Source organism: Neovison vison, chromosome 7 (genome assembly GCF_020171115.1).
Source record: "Neovison vison isolate M4711 chromosome 7, ASM_NN_V1, whole genome shotgun sequence".
In the NCBI taxonomy this organism is placed as follows: Eukaryota; Metazoa; Chordata; class Mammalia; order Carnivora; family Mustelidae; genus Neogale; species Neogale vison.
Genome location: NC_058097.1, coordinates 179,581,678 through 179,600,102, shown reverse-complemented (window position 1 = coordinate 179,600,102; position 18,425 = coordinate 179,581,678). Strand labels below are relative to the sequence as shown.

The 18,425-nt window shown below is 48.9% G+C and overlaps 1 protein-coding gene across 5 annotated transcripts in view; it reads right to left on the bottom strand.

The window, feature by feature from the left end:
- EHF (ETS homologous factor) overlaps nt 1-18,425 on the bottom strand; it is a 42,189-nt gene that overhangs the window by 7,134 nt on the left and 16,630 nt on the right. For 4 of the 5 annotated variants that reach the window (XM_044259063.1, XM_044259062.1, XM_044259061.1 and 1 more), the window contains exons 2-6: nt 13,615-13,714; nt 9,643-9,888; nt 7,100-7,162; nt 4,334-4,402; nt 4,145-4,213 (exon numbers count right to left, since the gene is read on the bottom strand). In XM_044259063.1, the coding sequence (XP_044114998.1) occupies nt 4,145-4,213; nt 4,334-4,402; nt 7,100-7,162; nt 9,643-9,888; nt 13,615-13,711 (544 nt within the window). In that variant the 5' untranslated portion in view covers nt 13,712-13,714. Of the gene's footprint in view, nt 1-4,144; nt 4,214-4,333; nt 4,403-7,099; nt 7,163-9,642; nt 9,889-13,614; nt 13,715-14,122; nt 14,195-18,425 lie in introns of those variants that run through there. The other variant, XM_044259065.1, reaches the window with a different exon arrangement.

Genomic DNA, 18,425 nt, shown 5'->3' with positions numbered 1-18,425 from the left:
GAGCAGTCCCTAAATGCAAGCCAATCCTGTTAAGCAACCGGGCCAGTAAAATGCATCTCCCAGTGCATAGTACATCAGCGCTTCCTAAGCTAGGGTTCATTGATTCCCATGTGGCCTTCCAGGGCATTATGAACTGACTGAAACTGCATGTAGATGGAGAGGACCCATGGCATTCACTTCATTGTCAAGAGTGGCTGATGATTCGAAAAAGTTAGAATAACCATTAGGTCCTACTACGACGGTTAAGAAGAAGAGCTACTATTTACTGAGCCCTTACTATGTGCCACCACTGTGCTAGGCTTGGTACAAGAATGACCTAGTCACCTCACTCAATAGGCTTCTGAGGTGGGGACTATTACGAACCAAAGATCTGACACAGAGAGGTCGGGTGACTTGTCTAAAGTCACACAGCCTGAAAGTGGCGCCATGATGTGAAGACACATGATTCAAATCCAGAGGCTTCGGTCACAACCACCATTTGGAACCAATCCCAGAGACGAATTAAGCACCTAAGAGATTTCACAGAAGTCTTTCCGGCCGAGAATCAGGCTCAGTTCTCTAATGCCCGAGTTTGTGGGAAAAAGTAATTCCAGCTCAGTGATTCTGGATTCCCCAGCATGCATGGACACATCCTCACACACAGTCACCTATGGAGCACCCGGCTCATCACGGCTCAGCGTTCCCGGCTGTTTCTCCGTGAGCCGTGGTAGGAGGAGGACAGGGATGTCATAAGCTCTGGTCAGCTGAGAAACCTCTTCTTCAGGCGGAGGATCTCTCCCCCCGCACTGTCGGCAGACGGGCCTGCACCTGACTTGGGTTTCTCTGAAATCTGGAAGGGCAAATTCGCAGGAAAGGCAAGGAGACTCCGCTCTCCCGCCCTGTAGGTTTCAGGGTGAGATTGCGACATCCCGTCAGGATGTGACAATATTGCGACAGGTCTGGCACTCACCCCGGTTTCCAAGTGATACATCACTCTGACAGGGCCGCGTTGTTCTGCGGACAAAGGGTGGCATTTACCCAGGAGGCCACAAGCAAAGTTCATTTTCCAGAGGCATCCAGAAGGGATACAGGGCCATTACTTCAGAGCCAATGTTGAATTCAGGAAAACTCAAGGGTTTTCAGCGTATTGGCTTCCATCACTGTTCAGGCGTTTCAAGCTGTTATAGAATCAGTTACTTTGGGGGCTCAGGCACCTTTGTGACTAAGACGGAAACCGTGGGCCCTCTCCCCAGAAAAACGCATGTATGTGTATCCTCGTGAGAATCTGTAAGCAACTTCAGGGATCTAGGCTTTCTCAACGAGTCCGTGGACTCCAGACTTAAAGACCCCAGACCAGACAGACCATGAGGGAATGTTCTCTGTGAGATGCCAGCCATTTACCCAGAATGGACCTCCATCCAGCTTCAAGAAAAACCAAAGACAGAAAACAAAATAAATCCCCCAATAAAAATGTTTCCATCATCACATGGAGGAATATGCAGCCAAAGGCAAAAGAAACTCGGATTTCTTCCAGCCTCCTCTTCCCGTCCCCAGTGTGTGTGGGCAAGCTGTGGGATCACCAACCTGCCTTGGCACTGAAGTCTTTTGATCTGAAACCTCCCCTTAATACGATGGCCTCTCCCCCCATGTCTTCCCCTCACCCTAAAATAAAAGCCAAAAGCTTTGAAGTTAGCCGTGTGGTTAAGTGATTCACTCCTGTAAAATAATGGCTTGCTCTGGGGAAGTTGTCCGGCCCGGCTTTCTCTCGCTCTGCTCCCAGGCACCTGAGGCCGAGGTCCCGTCTGGGCAAGGGGAGCACCAAGCCACGGGTGTGTGACGCAAGAGCCAGGGCATGACTTCAGCTATGCCGCTTTGCAAGAAGCGAAGATTAGAAGCATTTGCATGTGATTCAGCTGTGAGCCATTTCTTTACGGGATATACAAATGTCAGTGTTATAAGAGACCATGACACCCTAGCTCTAGGCTCAACAAGTCAGTGAATAAACACATCAAGCCTGAGTTGGCGTGATTGGCTCGAGGACTATCGGGCAGATCAGGAACATGGGCAGCGGCCATTTTGTGAAATGGGCAGATGACAGAGAAATCAAAACAAAGCCCGCTTCCCCACCTGCGTTTATCACAGAGGGCATCAGTTTATGCCGAGCCTCGCCTGCTTGGCTTGTAACTTGCTTTAGAGCATAGCAAGATGTTTAACTGCACCCGATTTCATGGGAACTTGAAATCTACAGACTCTGACAAATGACAAAGGTCCTTTTTTTAGGCAAGGTGGTGTTCTGGTCCCCTCCAGTAGAGATTAAACCTTTCCGAAAGGAATGGACCCCCAGGCAAGGCTGTAATTAACTAGCCTTCTGGAGGACCCAGGGCTAGGTAATTACTCCAAAGAAGCTGCCAGCCCCAGACGCTGAGCTGATTCTATAAGGAATAATTCCAGTAGAGGTCCCCGGTTTCTTTATCGTGTTACAATCCAAGGATAGGAATGGGCGACAAGGGAATCCAGGGTCAAGGGAGATAAAGGAGTGCAGATCTGCAAAGCCCGTTTTAAGGATTATGTAAAAATGGAATAAGGGGACAGTGAATTCCCTATTCCTGCAGATATGAAAACAGAATGGTCCCGTGTGGACTGTGAAATTCTAGAGGGTTAAGTCAGGACACAGAAGAGAGAAGGGCAGCTAGGCAGAGAGGGCAGGAGGGTTGTGACTATGGCTTTTCTGTTTTCCAGGCACCTCAGGACCCAACAGGCCTCGAGGCTCAGGAAGTGGTTGGTGCAAGTTTATTCTAAGCTGCAATTTTTTTGCCATAAGCCAGAGACAGAACTGGAAGGACACAGGAGGTGCCACCTGACGAGGTGGGAGAGGAAGTCAGTGTGTGACCTGGTGGTTTCCTTGGTTCTGAAACCCTTGGTCTTGACTGGGTGACAATGATCGTTGCAGAAATTCCACCCCGTCCCCGATCGGCTCAGTTCCCCGAGAACAGCAGACCCACCTAGAGCCTTCCCAGTATCTGATCTGCTTCCAAAGTTGAACAAATACTAAGAGTGACACCTAACACGGTACCCACTGGGGGAAGTCGAAAAACGAATTGCCCCTCATTCTTAACCTCAATTCTAGAACCACTGACATTGGTTCCCATCCCTGTTTCACTCAAAACCTCAAAACTTCATGATTTCATTTCTTAAAAACACACTGAACAAAAGCAGAAACAAGGGAAGTTTTCCAGGGAGGAGAGGCTGTGTGATTCCAAGCTCTTCACAAGCATGCATTTAAATACCGATTCTGAAGACGCCCCAGCTTCAATTCCAGGAAAACAGCAATTGACCCATGACAAGTCTAAGCTCCAAATCTCATAGACCCAAGTGGTTTTACAAGTTCGCACCCAGGTCAAGGGACACCAGAAAACCCTCTGTTCACCTCCCCTGTGCGCTCATGCTCACAGGGCATGTGCCAATGGGCTTCTTTGTAAGGGGAGGGGGAATTGTCATCTGAAAGTCCCTCTCCGAACTCCCGAGGGACCAACCCTATCAGGGGAACCTTGACTGGGAGTCAAGGATAGCCCCCACTTGCATCCATTTTTAACCAAGCACAACTATCGTCATAGTAATTCATAAAGCACAGGGGCTCTGACTAATCAGAGTTTTAATGAGCCATCAGGGTTCAGGCTTAAAGGCTGATCTGTGATAGACAGGGTTCTAGAAATTTCCAACAGCTACCCCACTACCCAGAGATCATCCCTTCAGGTTCTCTGACCTTTGAAGGCCACTTTTAGGTTTTCTTTCTCTGAAGTCAGACTAGTTTGTTGAAGATTCAATACAGCCTTCTTCCCCCATACATAGACCCAAGTCCGAACACTTTTATCAGATAATTCCCTAAGAGCAAGCTTTTGCTGAAAGGATTTTTTGTTGTCACAAGAGAGTGACTTGATTTCACAGGGGACAAACACTTGTCCTAGAGGCTTCCTTGCTAGTCATTTTCAATGTACAGATATTGGCTCAAAAACAGACCTTTTAAAAATAGTAACTCCATTCCCTTCCCAGTGTTTTAACGAGAAAGACTCCAGCAAAGTGGAAACATAGGGTATTGTGATTCTCATTAGTTTTCAGTAAGCACTTGCACGAGGCACCCTCAGCCCCTGAGGTCAGGACAGCTTACCGACAGGAAGGTGACCCGTGCTCGTCATGGAGATCTGGGCCCGACAAAACATCTTGCTGTCCAACAAATCTGTAGCAATGAAATGATAAACGACATTAAGAGCCCCTTCCTTAGAATGTAATTCTGTGGCTATTAGAAAACAGAATAAAAAGAATGTCAAAGGCCCTTAAGTGTTGGGGAGTTAGTTACCTACTGTGCTACCATAGTTGGTGTCATATAAAAAGTTTTCTTCTTTCCAGGTATTCATGATGGAGGGGTCTACAAAAGACAGAAAATGGGAATGATCAGTCATCATATTTTCCTAGGTGATGAGTTTGCCTTTTCTAACTCACTGCTCATCGGAGAGGAGCTGGACCTTGTGGGTGGTCCTCTGAGAGGCAGGATAACATTCTGCTTCTACCACATATTATTTTATAAGAATCTTAACTCATTTTTCTTTCAGTGTCCAATGGGAGATGGGCTTTGTTTTGGCCCCAACTGTGTGTTCTACACCTATGCCTCTTTAGAAAGATGAAGGGAACACTATAGTGAGACCCTGTCCTAGGTCCATGCTTTGGCTTCCTGGGGATCTTCCCAGCATGCACACAGCAGGCAGTGGGCTCTGGAGCCTGGCCTCATCCTGCCTGCTATTGTATAATCACCGGAATATTCTTACAGTAGAAAAAAAATTATTATGGTCAAATAATTCTTAATTAATGACCTTCGTTTCCTAGAAATATCTTCCTGGGAGAATTAATGTTTCTCTCAGGAAAGTCTGGTCAGTCTTTATCATGGTGTTTTCATGACTGAAATTCTGGAAGCTCTCCCTCCAGTGGGGTGACACCTCCCTTCCTTCAGCATTTCTCCAATTAACTCAAGCGATGACATAAAATTCTCAAAACAAAGCAAAAGCGAAGGCAAAGAGAGTGTTACCAAATCAAGCAGACAACTTTTAAGAGGGAAGCCCCATTGCCTCATCTCTGAAAAAGAAGAGCGCTCCCTCTCCCCCCCACCACACCCCTGCAGAGTGGCTGGGGAAGCATGTCTGACTCTTTGGATTTTGGATTCCAAGGAAACTCCTGTCCACCTACCCCAAATGAAGCCCAGCTCCTACACAACCCCCACGTCTGGGCTGATCTCCAACAGGAGCATATTCTTTCCTGGCCAAAAGCTGTGAGACCGGGCAGGCGTTCTCACCTGGTCCCCACCAGGAACTTCCTGCTTTCCCCCCTTCACAGACGGAGGCTGCCCTCAGCTCCCCTCCTGTCTGCCTTCTGAATTTCAGGGTCAGGGTGGTAAGCCACTGGCCGAGTTTCATTTTGTTTTTATAGCATAAATAATATAAAGCCTGACTCACCAGCTAAGTCCTCCTGTTTACGACATAGGGATTTAGCTGGTATTTTAACTAATAGCTACGTGTTTGGGCACCCCAAGCCCGATCTTTTGGGGCTACACCCTCTCTCCTCATTGGGTCACCTTGTACACCTGTTGTTGTCTCTGAAAACAAACTGAACCGAAAAGGTTTGGGGGGTGTTGGCCCCTCTAAGAGCCTCTTGTCCCCTCCTCCTAGGGTGGACTTTCTTCTCCACCCCTTGGCTCAGCTTTTCTGAACTGGCAACACGAGAATGTCTGGATGGTCAGGAGGAATTACCGAGTTATTTGGGCCCTCTCCAACACCTGCAGGCTCCTCCAGTGGGGCTATCTGTCAGGTCCCGGTGGGAGTGGGGGTGGAGCCCCAGCCTCTGGGCCAAATCCTGTGTCTGCCTCTAGGGCAGTCAGACCCAGAAACACAGGCCATCGGGGAACCCAACCCCTGGCTTCTGCGGTGGGTGGGGGTTGGGGGTTGTACAGGGTGGGATGGGGGGCAAGGCCAGGAAGACCTAATGAACATGCTTAACAGCTATTGCTTTTTCTTTAATAATGGTGACTAGCCCCTCATAAAAGAGTAAATAACTGCATGGGGCCAATTTCAGACCCTAGCAACTCTCAAACCACCCCGGGTCAAATTCTGTCCATGGTGACCCGCATGCATGCCTCAAGGAGGCCTGTGGCGACCTCGGCCATCCGACATGGCTCCCAGTCTCACTGCTGTGGATGTGGGGAGCAACTCTGGGGCAGCTGCAGTCTTATCACAGCCAGGAGACCCTGGGGGCAGCCAGGAGACCCTGGGGGACTTAACGGAGCTCTCCCTGGATTGAGAGGTCATAGGTCAAAGGTCAACATGCAAGGATCTCTGATGGATGCAAGGCAAGGCCCGGGGGCACATTTCTCCAGGCAGTACTGCCTGCCCCTCCCCCTCACCACCCCCACCACAAGTCCAACAGGTCCCCAGGAGAAAGATTTGGGACAGAGAAAGGAGGACGGATTGGATCGGGAAAGGAGAACAAAAAATAAACGTAGATCCTATGAGACCGCAGACCCTACTCGGAGTCCAGAATAGTGTCATTTGTCTAAAAGTGCGCCTGAGGTAGGAATGGGTTCCGCAGCTGCTTTTGGATGTCCCCCAGACCCTCCAGAAGCTATAGAAACTGCAACAGTGAGTCTGTAGTTTCCTCCTTTTTGGGAAATGCACTCCCCCCAAAGGACGAGCAGGGAGGAGACGCTGAACTTTTCTTGCCCCTTGTTTCTCCTAACTTGGCCCAGCCCAGGACCCTGACTCGCTTCGTGTGAGAAGGAGGCCCTCCCAAACCCTGCATTTTCCCCAGCTCTTGGACTCCAGCCTGGAGGATGCCTTAACCAGCAGCGAGAGGTGTGGACGGAGGTGTGGACAGCTTCAGCCTCGATAGGAAATAGTTGGCGGTCCCTGGTCCCCAAGGCAAGGAACGAGACTCACGGTGCGGTGGCCCATTGGAGAGAGCCAAGGAGGAAGCACCCCTTGGCTTCCTGCCAGAGCACTAGACTCGCCCTGCTCCCACTTTCTCCTGACGCCCTCCCAGCTGTCCTCCCCAGGCTTGGCCTCCTAAGTTGCCTACTCACCACTTTGTTCTGTCTTGACGATGACATTGTGTGTGGACTGGAACAGGTCGCTGCTGCACTGGCCTGCGGAGGACAGATGGGGAAAGTCAGAGCCGGACCATATGAAGCCAGAACTAAAACCAGCTGCAAAAGATCCAACAAGGACAAAGCTAGCCTTTTGGAAGGGTTTCTGCCAGTCCTGCCGCCTATCCACCTCTGAGCGCTTAGGTCAGCGGGCTTCCCTCTCAGCATTTATAAACTGGAGCCTGGAGTCCCTGGCCCCGAAAAGCAGGAACTAGAGCATCTACATCCGATGCAATTATTTGACTGTGTCGAGGGAAGCTATCCCAGGATGGTGGAAATAGAACTTAAGAAGTCAGAAGGCCAGTTCTCCCACTGATAGTCACAGGCACTTGGCCTTTCTGGCTCTTGGTTAGCTCGTCTGGAAATGGAGGGGATTAAACCAGATAAAGTCAATAAAGGCTTCCAAGGTGCTTTCTCCTACTAACATAGGATACAGGAAGAGAGCAAAAATCCAGGAAGAATCATTTTTACCAGCTTGATTCTTCTTCGATCTTAAATGTGATCAAACCCATTTTGATTAGATCCAGTCTATGAGATATATCTGGATAAATGAAGCAATACTCCTCTTTTATGCCTTGCAACTATATATATATATCCATATATATATTTATATATTAAATATAAAAGCATATATACATTACACATGTGAATGAGTTTAGCATGTTTTTTCCTCCCTAGCCAGGTTTTTACAAATATCTCAGGAGCAGAGGTCATAACTTTAACCTTTCCGACCTTCACGTTTCCCATCTGTAAAATGGGTACAATGTTTATTTTCTCATAAGGTCATTAAATGAATCAATTCACTTAGAGTGTCCAGTATTAACACTCAATGAATATCAGCTAAAAGAATGTCTGCAAAAAGGCAAACAATGAAACAAAGGAGAGAAATCTGGTCATTAGACAGTCAGAGGCACCAACAGCATGAAGTGGGGACAAAGAAGTTATGGAAGGGCAAAGAGGGAAGGTCAAAGATGGCCACCACCCTTTTGCTCTCTGCCTCTTAAGCCTCTGCCCCTGGCTTCAATCAGGGCAAAGCTTTGAAGGAGTGGATCTAATTGAAGGTAAGGAGGTAAGTATATTTTCATCTTCAAGTGTAAGTCTGCTCCTTCTGAAGACTCCTGGGGGATATTTATAGATCCTTGTTTGGTTTGGTTCTAGTAAAAGAAAAATGAGCAACCATCTCTGGGAGGTGGATGGGAAGAAGGGAGTGCCCGGGAACTGAATGAGGTCATCCAAAATGGCCACCCCAGCTGCCAGCTTCACGGCCAGACCCTGGGTCCTTCTTAGTGTTGATGCAGCTATCAGGGTCCGAATCTGGTTCATAGCCCTGGACCTCACGCTTCCCAAAGTTCCAGCTACCTGCCTGCCCAAAGGTAGGTTCTGCTCAGACGTGCCTGTTCTGATATGGACAGACCAACGCACTACTCCTGTATAATATTACTGTCTTCCAAGATGCTCAAAGCACCCAGAAGAACTTACTTTTTTTTTTTTTTTTTTTACTGGCATTGTCAGGAGAACCTTATGTCAGTGTCAAAGACATTCTGCAAGACTGGTTGTTTGCCCTGACGTGTCTTAGAAGCCAGGATAAATGTGTGTGAAGAAACTACTGCAGACGGACAGCGTTTGAGGCACTAGGCTGCCTCTGCTCTAGGTGCGGCCTCCAGAGAGACACATAGGGGGCTCTAGGGCAGCACTAACTCCAGAAATCTGCAGAAATGTCTCACACGTGTCAAGACCACTGGTTCTAACCTTTTCCCTCCCTCTCTTCTCTCTCTCTCTTCTCTCTCTCTCCTTGAGTTTTGGACTCTTTAAGAATCTGCTGAAATATTGAGAGCCTTCTCTTCCCCAAAACAAACACAGACCTAATTAATCCTCCATCACTTCTTACCACATGTAAGTCCCATCTTAAGAACCTTGGTCTAGAAGTTTAAAGAAAAGAAAAAGCACCCATGATGATCTCAACAAGCAAGTGACTGGAAACTAAGCTATCCAAACCTGTTTGTAGAGGTGGGGCAGGGGGCAAAAGAAGAAAAGGTTTTCTTTTTTTTTAAGATTTTATTTATTTATTTGACAGAGAGAGATCACAAGTAGGCAGAGAGGCAGGCAGAGAGAGAGGGGGAAGCTGAGCAGAGAGCCCAATTCGGGGTTCGATCCCAGGACCCCGAGACCATGATCTGAGATTGTGACCTGAGACCATGACCTGAGCCAAAGGCAGAGGCTTAACACACTGAGCCACCCAGGCGACCCAAGAAAAGGTTTTCTGTGAATGCCCAACTAGCCTTGTCTCCTTAAAAATTAACCAGAAGGAGAAATGCAATGACCTTGAGTTCCTGTGGGTTTAGACACCTGGAACCTCAGATTGCACCTGTTCTCTCGCCTCCTCTCTCCTTCCCTCCCTCGGGAGACAGTGATTTGGAGGTGAGACACACACACCCCCACCCCAGCCTTGGATGTCTAGCGGGGTAAAGAGAGGTAATCACCATTCCACTTGAGGTGCTGCAAGTTGCCGTAGAGAAGCTGGCCCGCAGCCCCCGCTGCCCGCGTGAACTCCTGCAGGCTCATGCTGCACAGGTGCTCGCCGTTGACATCGAACTCCTGGAAAGGGATGCAGGTGGCGTCCAGCTGGTTGGTGTCCAGGAGGTGCTGGAGCCACTCCCACACCTGGTACTTGGTCCAGTACTGAGGATGGATTTCATGCCACTGGCCTCCGAAAAACCCGCTGGCAACTGTAAAACAGGGGGCGGTCCCTTGAGTGACCCGTGGTTCTTCCGGGACATAATCTCAGACATAGGGAGGCACCGCTCGGCTGCCAAGTGTGGGCACAATGGCAGTGGGGGCGTTGGAGCATGAGACGGGCTCTAGAGAGGAGGCTGTCTGGAATGTGCCTCCCTGACTCTTCCCGCCCTCCCTAGCAGAGTACTTAGCCCTGGGCGCTTCAGGAGGACACAGACCTGAAATGCCCCCGAGATTAGGAGCACATCCCACAAAGTACAGAGAAGGCTAACACATTGTTACAGTTTCACCAACCTATTACCTATCATCCACACCCACACAGTTCCCTTCCTCTCTTTTCTCATTCCCATTTTTAACTGTCTCTTACACACACACACACACACACACACACTCATAATCCCAAATTCAGACCATATTCAACCAAAACCGAGGCCTGAGAGTAAGATTCTTTTTCTCCATGATGCCTTTGCTCCTCCCCAGAGTGGTCCTGCTTAGCCGCCAGCTAACTGTGCTGATCTACCCCAGCCCCACACCGGTTATTACAGCCGCTGTGATGTCACTTCCCTACTCTGCTGCCTTCAGGAGCTTCCCGTTACTCACTGAAATTAGGCAAAAAATGGCCAAGCCAGGCATTGAGGCTCTTCCGTAATTCTCCTCCAAGTGACCCATCAGTTCTGCCCTTTTTCTCTGGTTCTTTCAGCCTGGTTTATATTCTGCCAGTCATTCCCTGTTGAATACTTACCCAGCTTGCAGAGTCTGGCCACCCCAAAAACTCATCACAGACCACCCCCCCAAAAAAAATTATTATTCAGGGCTTGATGTCCCCTGATTCTCCAACAGATGTTCTTGGTATTTCTCCTAATGGCTTTTGTCATGTTCTGCTTTGCTTTACGCATCTCTAGGTTTTGGCTTATTCTCCTTTGTAAATTGTAAAGCCAAGGTCATGGACTCTGTCTTAGTCATCTTTGCCTCTCCTACAAAAACCACCTCAGAGACTATGCCATCATCATAAGTACTCTCTGTATATTTCTTGGTGGAATTTTTTTCCAAAGAAGAGATAATGTAGAAATCTAGAAGAGTTCCAGATGCAATCACAACCTGATTAAATTAAATACCAGTGAAGAAGTCAAGTTCGTCCAATCTAATCAATATTGCTGAACTGGAGATGGGCTAAACTTCTACATAAGGGACTTCCCCGTGCTCCCTTCAGAGAACATCACAAAGTTAGCCCAAAGTGCTGGGAGGGGATGGAGAAGAGAGAGCCATCCTCTGGGCACATGGTAACGGACCTGAGATCTTACCGACCCCTTGAAAACAGAAGTCACAGGGAGGAACTCGCATCCAGGAATGATGAGGGGCAGGGATGAGGGGAAGACACTACTGGAGCTCACTGAGCTGAAGTAGGGAACTGAACTTAAGGATAGACCAAAGCGGAAAACAGAAGGCAAGAAAACTGTCCCTACTTTTTTTTCTTCAAAGGCACATTAGATCAGTACTTCTCAAAGTCTAATGTGATTGTCAATCACCAGGGAATGTTGTTCCAATGCAGATTCAAATTCCATAGATCTGGGGTGAAGCCTGAGTTTCTGCATTCCTAGCAAGCTTCCATACAATGACAATGATGATGATGATGAAGATGATGGCCCATGAATACGGTTTGAGTGCCAAGGAGCTAAAGAGCTCCAAAGGTTTGAGTCTCATAATGGCCATTCCCTGGCCCTCAGCACCCCCAGAGAGGCTGAAGGGGGAATGTGTCCAACCCAGTCCGACTTGTGCTCATCCCCTCTGAATCCATCCCCTGCTTCCAGACCTAAGGAGCACTAACAGCAGGAGATGGAGGTCATTTAGGGATGAAGATGAGTGTCATGGGTCATGCTTACCACTCACAGTACATCTTCACTCCTCATACATCATGGCCAGACAAAAGCAGCCCTAAAACCCTCTTCCTGGGGCCTGGAGGGGAAGCCAGTTGTGGTGGGGAACAGGGGCAAGGATCGGAACAATCCTTATAGAAATCCTACAGAAATATTGCCAAATACACAAACACATGGAACTCAGATGGAATACTTCCATGTCCCTCCAATTTTGGGGTGTCTCACAAAAAGAGCTGTTTAAGGATGGGATGTGGTTTTACAGCTCCCTGAGGCTTTGATCTTTTTTTCCAAAATAATTTCATGACTATGACAGTACAGCTCTGAGTCTGCCAACAAGAGACAATAACTCTCAACAACCCAACAATAAACTTCTCTATTTCCTCTTCCAACTTCACATGATCCAGACTAAAGGACAGTTCCAGATATTATATCCTGTTAGAACCTGGGAGAACCAGAGGATTTTGTCTCAAATCGACCAGGGGATTCTTTTAGGGGCTGGGGGGCTCTTTACATTCCCAAAGCTTTAGGAGAAGCTGTGAAATGCCTCTGAGTTCAGCTCTTGTCTGTTGATCAACTTACCTCCCTCACAGCCTCAATCATGATTGGGAGCTGGGCCTTCTTTGGGGCCTCTGGAAGTTAAAACATATGAGTGGAACCCCAATTCTACTCCCTGACAAGCACACTGCTCCAGCTTTCTCCAAAGCACACAGGAGGAACGCTGCCATGATCCAGGGCCCAGACTGGGAACGCCAAAGGCTTTCCAGTCTGAAGAAACTTCCTACCCAATTGGGAACCCTCCTTTGAGAGCCTCACAAGGAAGCTGAGGACTGCCACAGCAAAGTTCACTGCCCAGAAAGGACAGCAGTTTTGTGGCTAAGTGACCAAGTAAGGGAAGGTCCCTTGACCACGCTTCCCAGCCCTGTTTGACTGGGGTTCTGCTGGAGAATACAACCCTTCCATTATCCTCCGCCTCCTGCTTTACAGACTCCTCTCAGCGGCAGGTGCTCTTCTTTCCTCAGGAGAAGCAGGAGCAACAGGACCTCCTTCAAGGAGATCAACAGCACATATAGGGCAGGAGATGGCCTGGAGCTCCTTAAACCCAGGGCAGCCTGAGGCACCGGAGTCTGCCTAGACCTAAGGCTTTCATGGCAGGGGGTGGGGCCAGATTGGGCAACATCTGAATTCTGCTCGCATCCACAGTAAGCCACAGCTTGATCCCCAAACCCTCTATTAAGCCCCAGAAGCAGGCCCTCCCTTTTCTGACCTAGGGCTCTAAATGAAAGCACTTAAGGGAGGCACATGGTCTCCTAACAAATCTCTCCCTTTACACAGGGAGGCCACTGGAAGATGAAGCAGAAAGGATAAAATGCTGTGACCCTGTCTTCCCTAAGTTCCATGCTTCTGCACAACACAACATGCACACAGGTGCACACGCACACATGAATGCAAACATGCACGTACATGCACACGTGTGCACACACATACACACCTTCCCCCCGACACACACCCCTTTCTCGATATCCTATCTTGATATCCCAGCCAAACACTGTTAAAAACATCAACAGGTGGCCTTCCCTTCTGGCATATCTTCTAGCACCTTCTCTGCCAGGCTGCCTCGGATACGGGGAAGAAACGATGGAAAATCTCCAACGGGCTTCTGTCTGGAGCCCCAGCAGCCCTTGAGGACCTCCAGCGTGATGTGTTCTCCATTTCCCCGCATCCCCACACCCCTGCTCAATAAAACCTGTATTTTTCAAACATGAAGTTGGGAAATGAAGCCTAATGAGAGCAGAGGGGGGAAAGTCCCCGGGGGGAGTGACACTGACACCCATTAGGTCCCCTTACCATTGCACGTGGGGTAGCCGTCTGTCCAGGCTGGCTGCTGGTGGAGGAGGTTGTTGCTGGGGTTGAGATTCATCACACCACTTCCTTCCAGAATCATGATCTGTAAGGGGACCAAACAGGGCGCTCAGTCAGGGCCTCCTGGACTAACGTCGTCTGAGAGCACAGATCATAGAGTTAACCCAGGAAGAAAAAAAAAAAAAAAAGAATTTGTCCTTCCATCCATTGCCTCCAAAGCGTGTTACCACAGCGCTTTCAGTAAAAGCAAAACTCCCCGGCAATTAAAAATTTCCAGGTTCAACTTTCATATGCATGAGGCAAGTTTTTACAGCCCCTTATTCATAAATGAATAATCTCTGATCAGGAATGAAGCAGAGGAAAAGGCAATAGCTGCTCGCAGGGCGAGTCTGGCCAGCAGCCACGGAGCTGGTTTTTGGGTTTTGGGTTTTTTTTTTTTTTCCTTTTTACAAAAGTGAAAATACCAAAGAGATTTTGTGTGAAGTGGAATTACAATCAATAAAAATCCAAGCCTGTAGCGGCCAACCCCGGGCACCTATGCGGGAGCTCGGATCTGAAATCCGACGTTCACAAGTCCCCACAGCAGAGCAGCCCTGCACTCAGACACGTGGACACTAAGATTCCTTAGTGCAGACAGCCGCCACGGCCCAGGGCCACGGCCACGGCCATGGCCACACCTCTGAGGACTTGAGTCCTGTGTCCCTAGAGTGCCTCCAGTATTGGGCTCCATGATAACATCAGGGATCAGTCGGTTTCTCCAACAAGACACTGCCCCTGTCCTTCCTTCCTGGTGAAAATTCTGACAACTTTCTCTGTCCTTTTAGAGCCCTAGAAGAAAACCAGAGGCTTCGAAGCCAACCTGGACGTGACTTTCTCATCTCATTTTTGCAGGAAAGGGCATGGAGGAAGAGCCTTTCTCACATGGGGCCGTTTGGATTTTTTTGAAATGACGTAAAAATGTTACACTTTAGAAACAGTCCCCTCTGTCCTCGGAGTGTATATTGTTCCCTTCCCTGAGGCCGGTCACTCTCGTCCTTTCAGACTCAAGCCCTAGAAATGTGTTCAATCACTCAAAAGAAGAGTTGCCTGTTTCCAGAAGGCGACCGAGCGTCCCTCAGGGCCTGTAAAGATAACCTGCTCAAGCTGTTGGGGCAGGGAGAGGAAGGAACCTTACAGCAGCAGCTCATGGAAATTTTTCTGCCTGTTTTGGGGAAATCTTCATCCTTGGGTGTCACCAATGTCCTCAGGGTTGAAATTGATCAAACAGGGCAGTTCCAGCCCCCCAAACCCCTCCCTCTAACTTAGCTCTTACTTCTCTTGGTTCTAGGTAGGGCTTCAGAGAGAGGAAGAGGGGTCTAGCAAAGGTATAAAAATTCATTCGTGTATTGATTTATTCAACAAATATTTACCCGCTTTACAACAGGCTGGGTACTATTCCAGGGACCAGGGACAGAGAAGTGACTGGGAGTCAAGCTAGTCCAAACAGGACATTTGTGATGATTATTAACAGTGTCATGGTTGTTAGGCAAGTAATTAGGCCTGAATTCTGCCTAAGTAGCAGGTGGAGAAGGAAAGATAGGACCCCAGCAGACCACGGGCTGGGAAGAGGGCAGAGCCGGGTTCTGGGTGGTAGCATCATCTATGTGAGCTTCAAAGCTAGAAAGAGCTTCATTCCAAGCTCTACCCCTTACCAGATGCTTAGTACTAACCCAGACAAGTCACTACCCTCTCTGAACCTGTTTCCTCCCATGCAGACTGCAAGTCGCCGTACCTACTGTGTGCTTTGGCTGGATGGTTAAGTGGATCTCTATGCCTGGAGTGCTCAGCACGAAGTAAGGCACAGCTATATGGCCTGTGAGATGAGAAGGAGACTTGCTCCCCCTCTGGTAACTCAAACCAGAAACAATCACAGGCCTCAGTTTCCCCGCACAAAAATGTAAAGAAGGTGACTACTTTGATTCTTCCGTGCCTGATCCGGAGCCTCTTTTTCTCAATCTCGGAGAAGGGAGACCAGCCCAAATCAAACTTTCCTCTCCTTTTTCCCATACAGCTTTCTAGAACACTTGCCCTCAGCTAAGCAATCCGATGGGGGGACTCCAGGGCAAAAGAAAACCTGCGGGGGGGTGGGAGGTTGGGGTACCAGGTGGTGGGTATTATAGAGGGCACGGCTTGCATGGAGCACTGGGTGTGGTGAAAAAATAATGAATACTGTTTTTCTGAAAATAAATAAATTGGAAAAAAATCTAACAAACAAACAAACAAACAAAAAAAACCACAAATAAAAATCTTTAAAAAAAAAGAAAAAAAGAAAAAAAAAGAAAACCTGCAGGTCCCCCAGAGAGGTGGCTGGGGGAGGGGAGGGGCATGGCCTGGTGTCCTGTTTGCTCAAGGCTGGGCTTGTTCCTTGCGGCATTTGTTCAACCACAAGCAGTAGAAGGTTACTGTTTAACCCTGAAAGAGCTGAAGCTGGGAGCCCTGCCCATCTGTAGAGAGAAAGGACCGGCCTTTAGGCCTGGGCTTGGGGTGGGGGGGTGGGGGGAGGAAACCTTCCCTGAAACGCTTTTGGAAGGGTTTGCCTGCAGGGCTGTTTCCAAGTGGCAGTTCAGTGGGAGCAGGCCCGGCCCTGGGCCAAGCCCTAGCTACTCCTCAGCCAGTTCAGGGTTTCCATTCCCCCCGCCCCCCCGCCCCGCCCTCCACATCTAGAAGGCAGGCTGATATGAGGGCTAAGCACCCCAGCTTTGGATCTGGGGAGAGGTGGGCTTAGATCCTACATCCCCCACTTGCCGTGCATGAGGTCAAGCCAGTCCCAAGCCTGTATAGCCCCCAAAAGTTTCTGATCCTCCCTTTCCCCAGCCATAAAATGAGAACAACCCCAGACTCAAAGCTGAGAGAATCAAACGAGGTCATGCGTGTGGAAAGCTTAGCAGGTTAGAACAAGGAATTCAATAAATGTCGCAGGACAGCACGGGCCACTTCTCCACTTGTGACCGAACGCCCACAAGCCCCTTCCCTTGGGGCAGGTGCTCTTTTCTCTCTGCCATCTCCTGAAGGCATCTGGAACTACTATCAACCCACAGAGAAGCCTTTAGGACCAGGCGGTCCCAGCTGCCCCAACACTGCGCGCCACCCCCCCACCCCCCCACCAAGAGGCTGGCCTATGAGCAAGAGCACTGCTCCCTTCTGCTCCCCTCCCCCACTCCCCCCATCCCCCCCAGCCACCCCCCCCAAAACAGCCAGCTCAATGAAGGGCCTTTTTTTTTTTTTTTTTTACAGGGCACAGTAAATGGTTACTACTCATAAAAGAGTTTTATGTATCTTAACCCTTACTGAGTCAGAGTTCACTTGAGCTCACCCAGGTTCCTGAGAAAAGGAGGTCAGCCGTCATGATGCTGCCTGGCCACTGCCCTGGGGTGGGCCCAGGAGGCCCAGGGCTAGCATCCCTCAGAGCCTCTCCCCAAGTCCTACTCCCTCTGAGGCCCAGTCCCTCAGGTGGAAAATGAGGACATTTGCCCCCCACTAACAGCCTCCCAAGCGTCTTGAGGAGATCAAATGAGATAATAGATAATAAATGTCCCTGGAGAATTGTAAAAAAGCATGATTATAACCAGCTCACCCACACTCCCATATACTAAAGTACACTTTCTATGACACGTAGGGATTACTTTATGGGATATAAAAAGCGATCCTTTTAATTACAAAGTAGGGGGATTTTTTAATGCTCCTCTGTAAGCTTCCCAGTTTACCATCAGAGTAGATTTTATTGTTTCTTGAAGAAAAAAGCATCACTTAGATACAGGCAGAGAGCAGACGTCCCATCCATACACCACATGACCTTGAACAAGATAACCTTTCCAAAATGAGTTTCTTCTCTGGCCTTCAATGGGGTATGGAGGGGAAGGTCGATGTCCTGTTTTGAAGGATGAATAACCTACTGGTTTGAAAGAGAGCTGGCTAGTCCAGCACGGCACACGTGTCCTCCAGCAAAAATTAGTTTCTTTCCCTTTCTTTAAACATCAATTCTGAAGGGGTTTCTCCACCACATTTAGCTTGTTCCCAAGACTGGAAGAAGTAAATTCGGAGCCTCAATAAGAACGATTCCACCTTTTGAATCAAAAGCAAGCAGAGAAAAGAACCCTCGTCTCTTCATCTCTAGCTCAAGGGGGAATTCTGGCAATGACCCTGGCCTCGTGCTCAGGGTGAGAAGCCGACTTTCTCAGCGTCTGTGAAACTGACATCCTGGGCTGCGAGGGCTCCATGGCTGTCCTGCACATGGCGGGATGGTAACTGTCTCCCCAGACTCTAGCCACTGCAAGCTAGACACAACCCCTGCCAGGCCCCTCCCCCCAAAACGTCCCTGGGGCCAAATCACCCCCCCCCACCCCGGAGAAAGGGAGTCTGTGGTGGCTGCAGGCTTTGATCATGCTGGTGTGGTGACCTTGGGCTGTCCCCTAACTTTTCTGAGCTGCTAGAGCCTCTCCTGGGAGGCCCGGCCTGGCATTAGGACCTACCACAGAGGTTTGCTAGAGGGTTAAAAAAGATAAGGAGCTTTAAAGCCCCCGCCCCATGTAGTGCTTGGTACAAATAAAGAATAATTGCTTGGTAAGTGGTGGTGAAGAAAATGCAGGGGCATCCGGGCCACCTTTGTCTCTTCCTAGGTGCTGTGCGTTCTGGGAACAGAGCAGAAACTTCTTTCAAACCCAAAGTGAAATGAAATGTGGATTATCCAGAGGTTTTTTTCCATCTGCATTCTCTTACCCCTCCCTCCCTTCACAAGAGGCATCAGGGAGAATGGTATT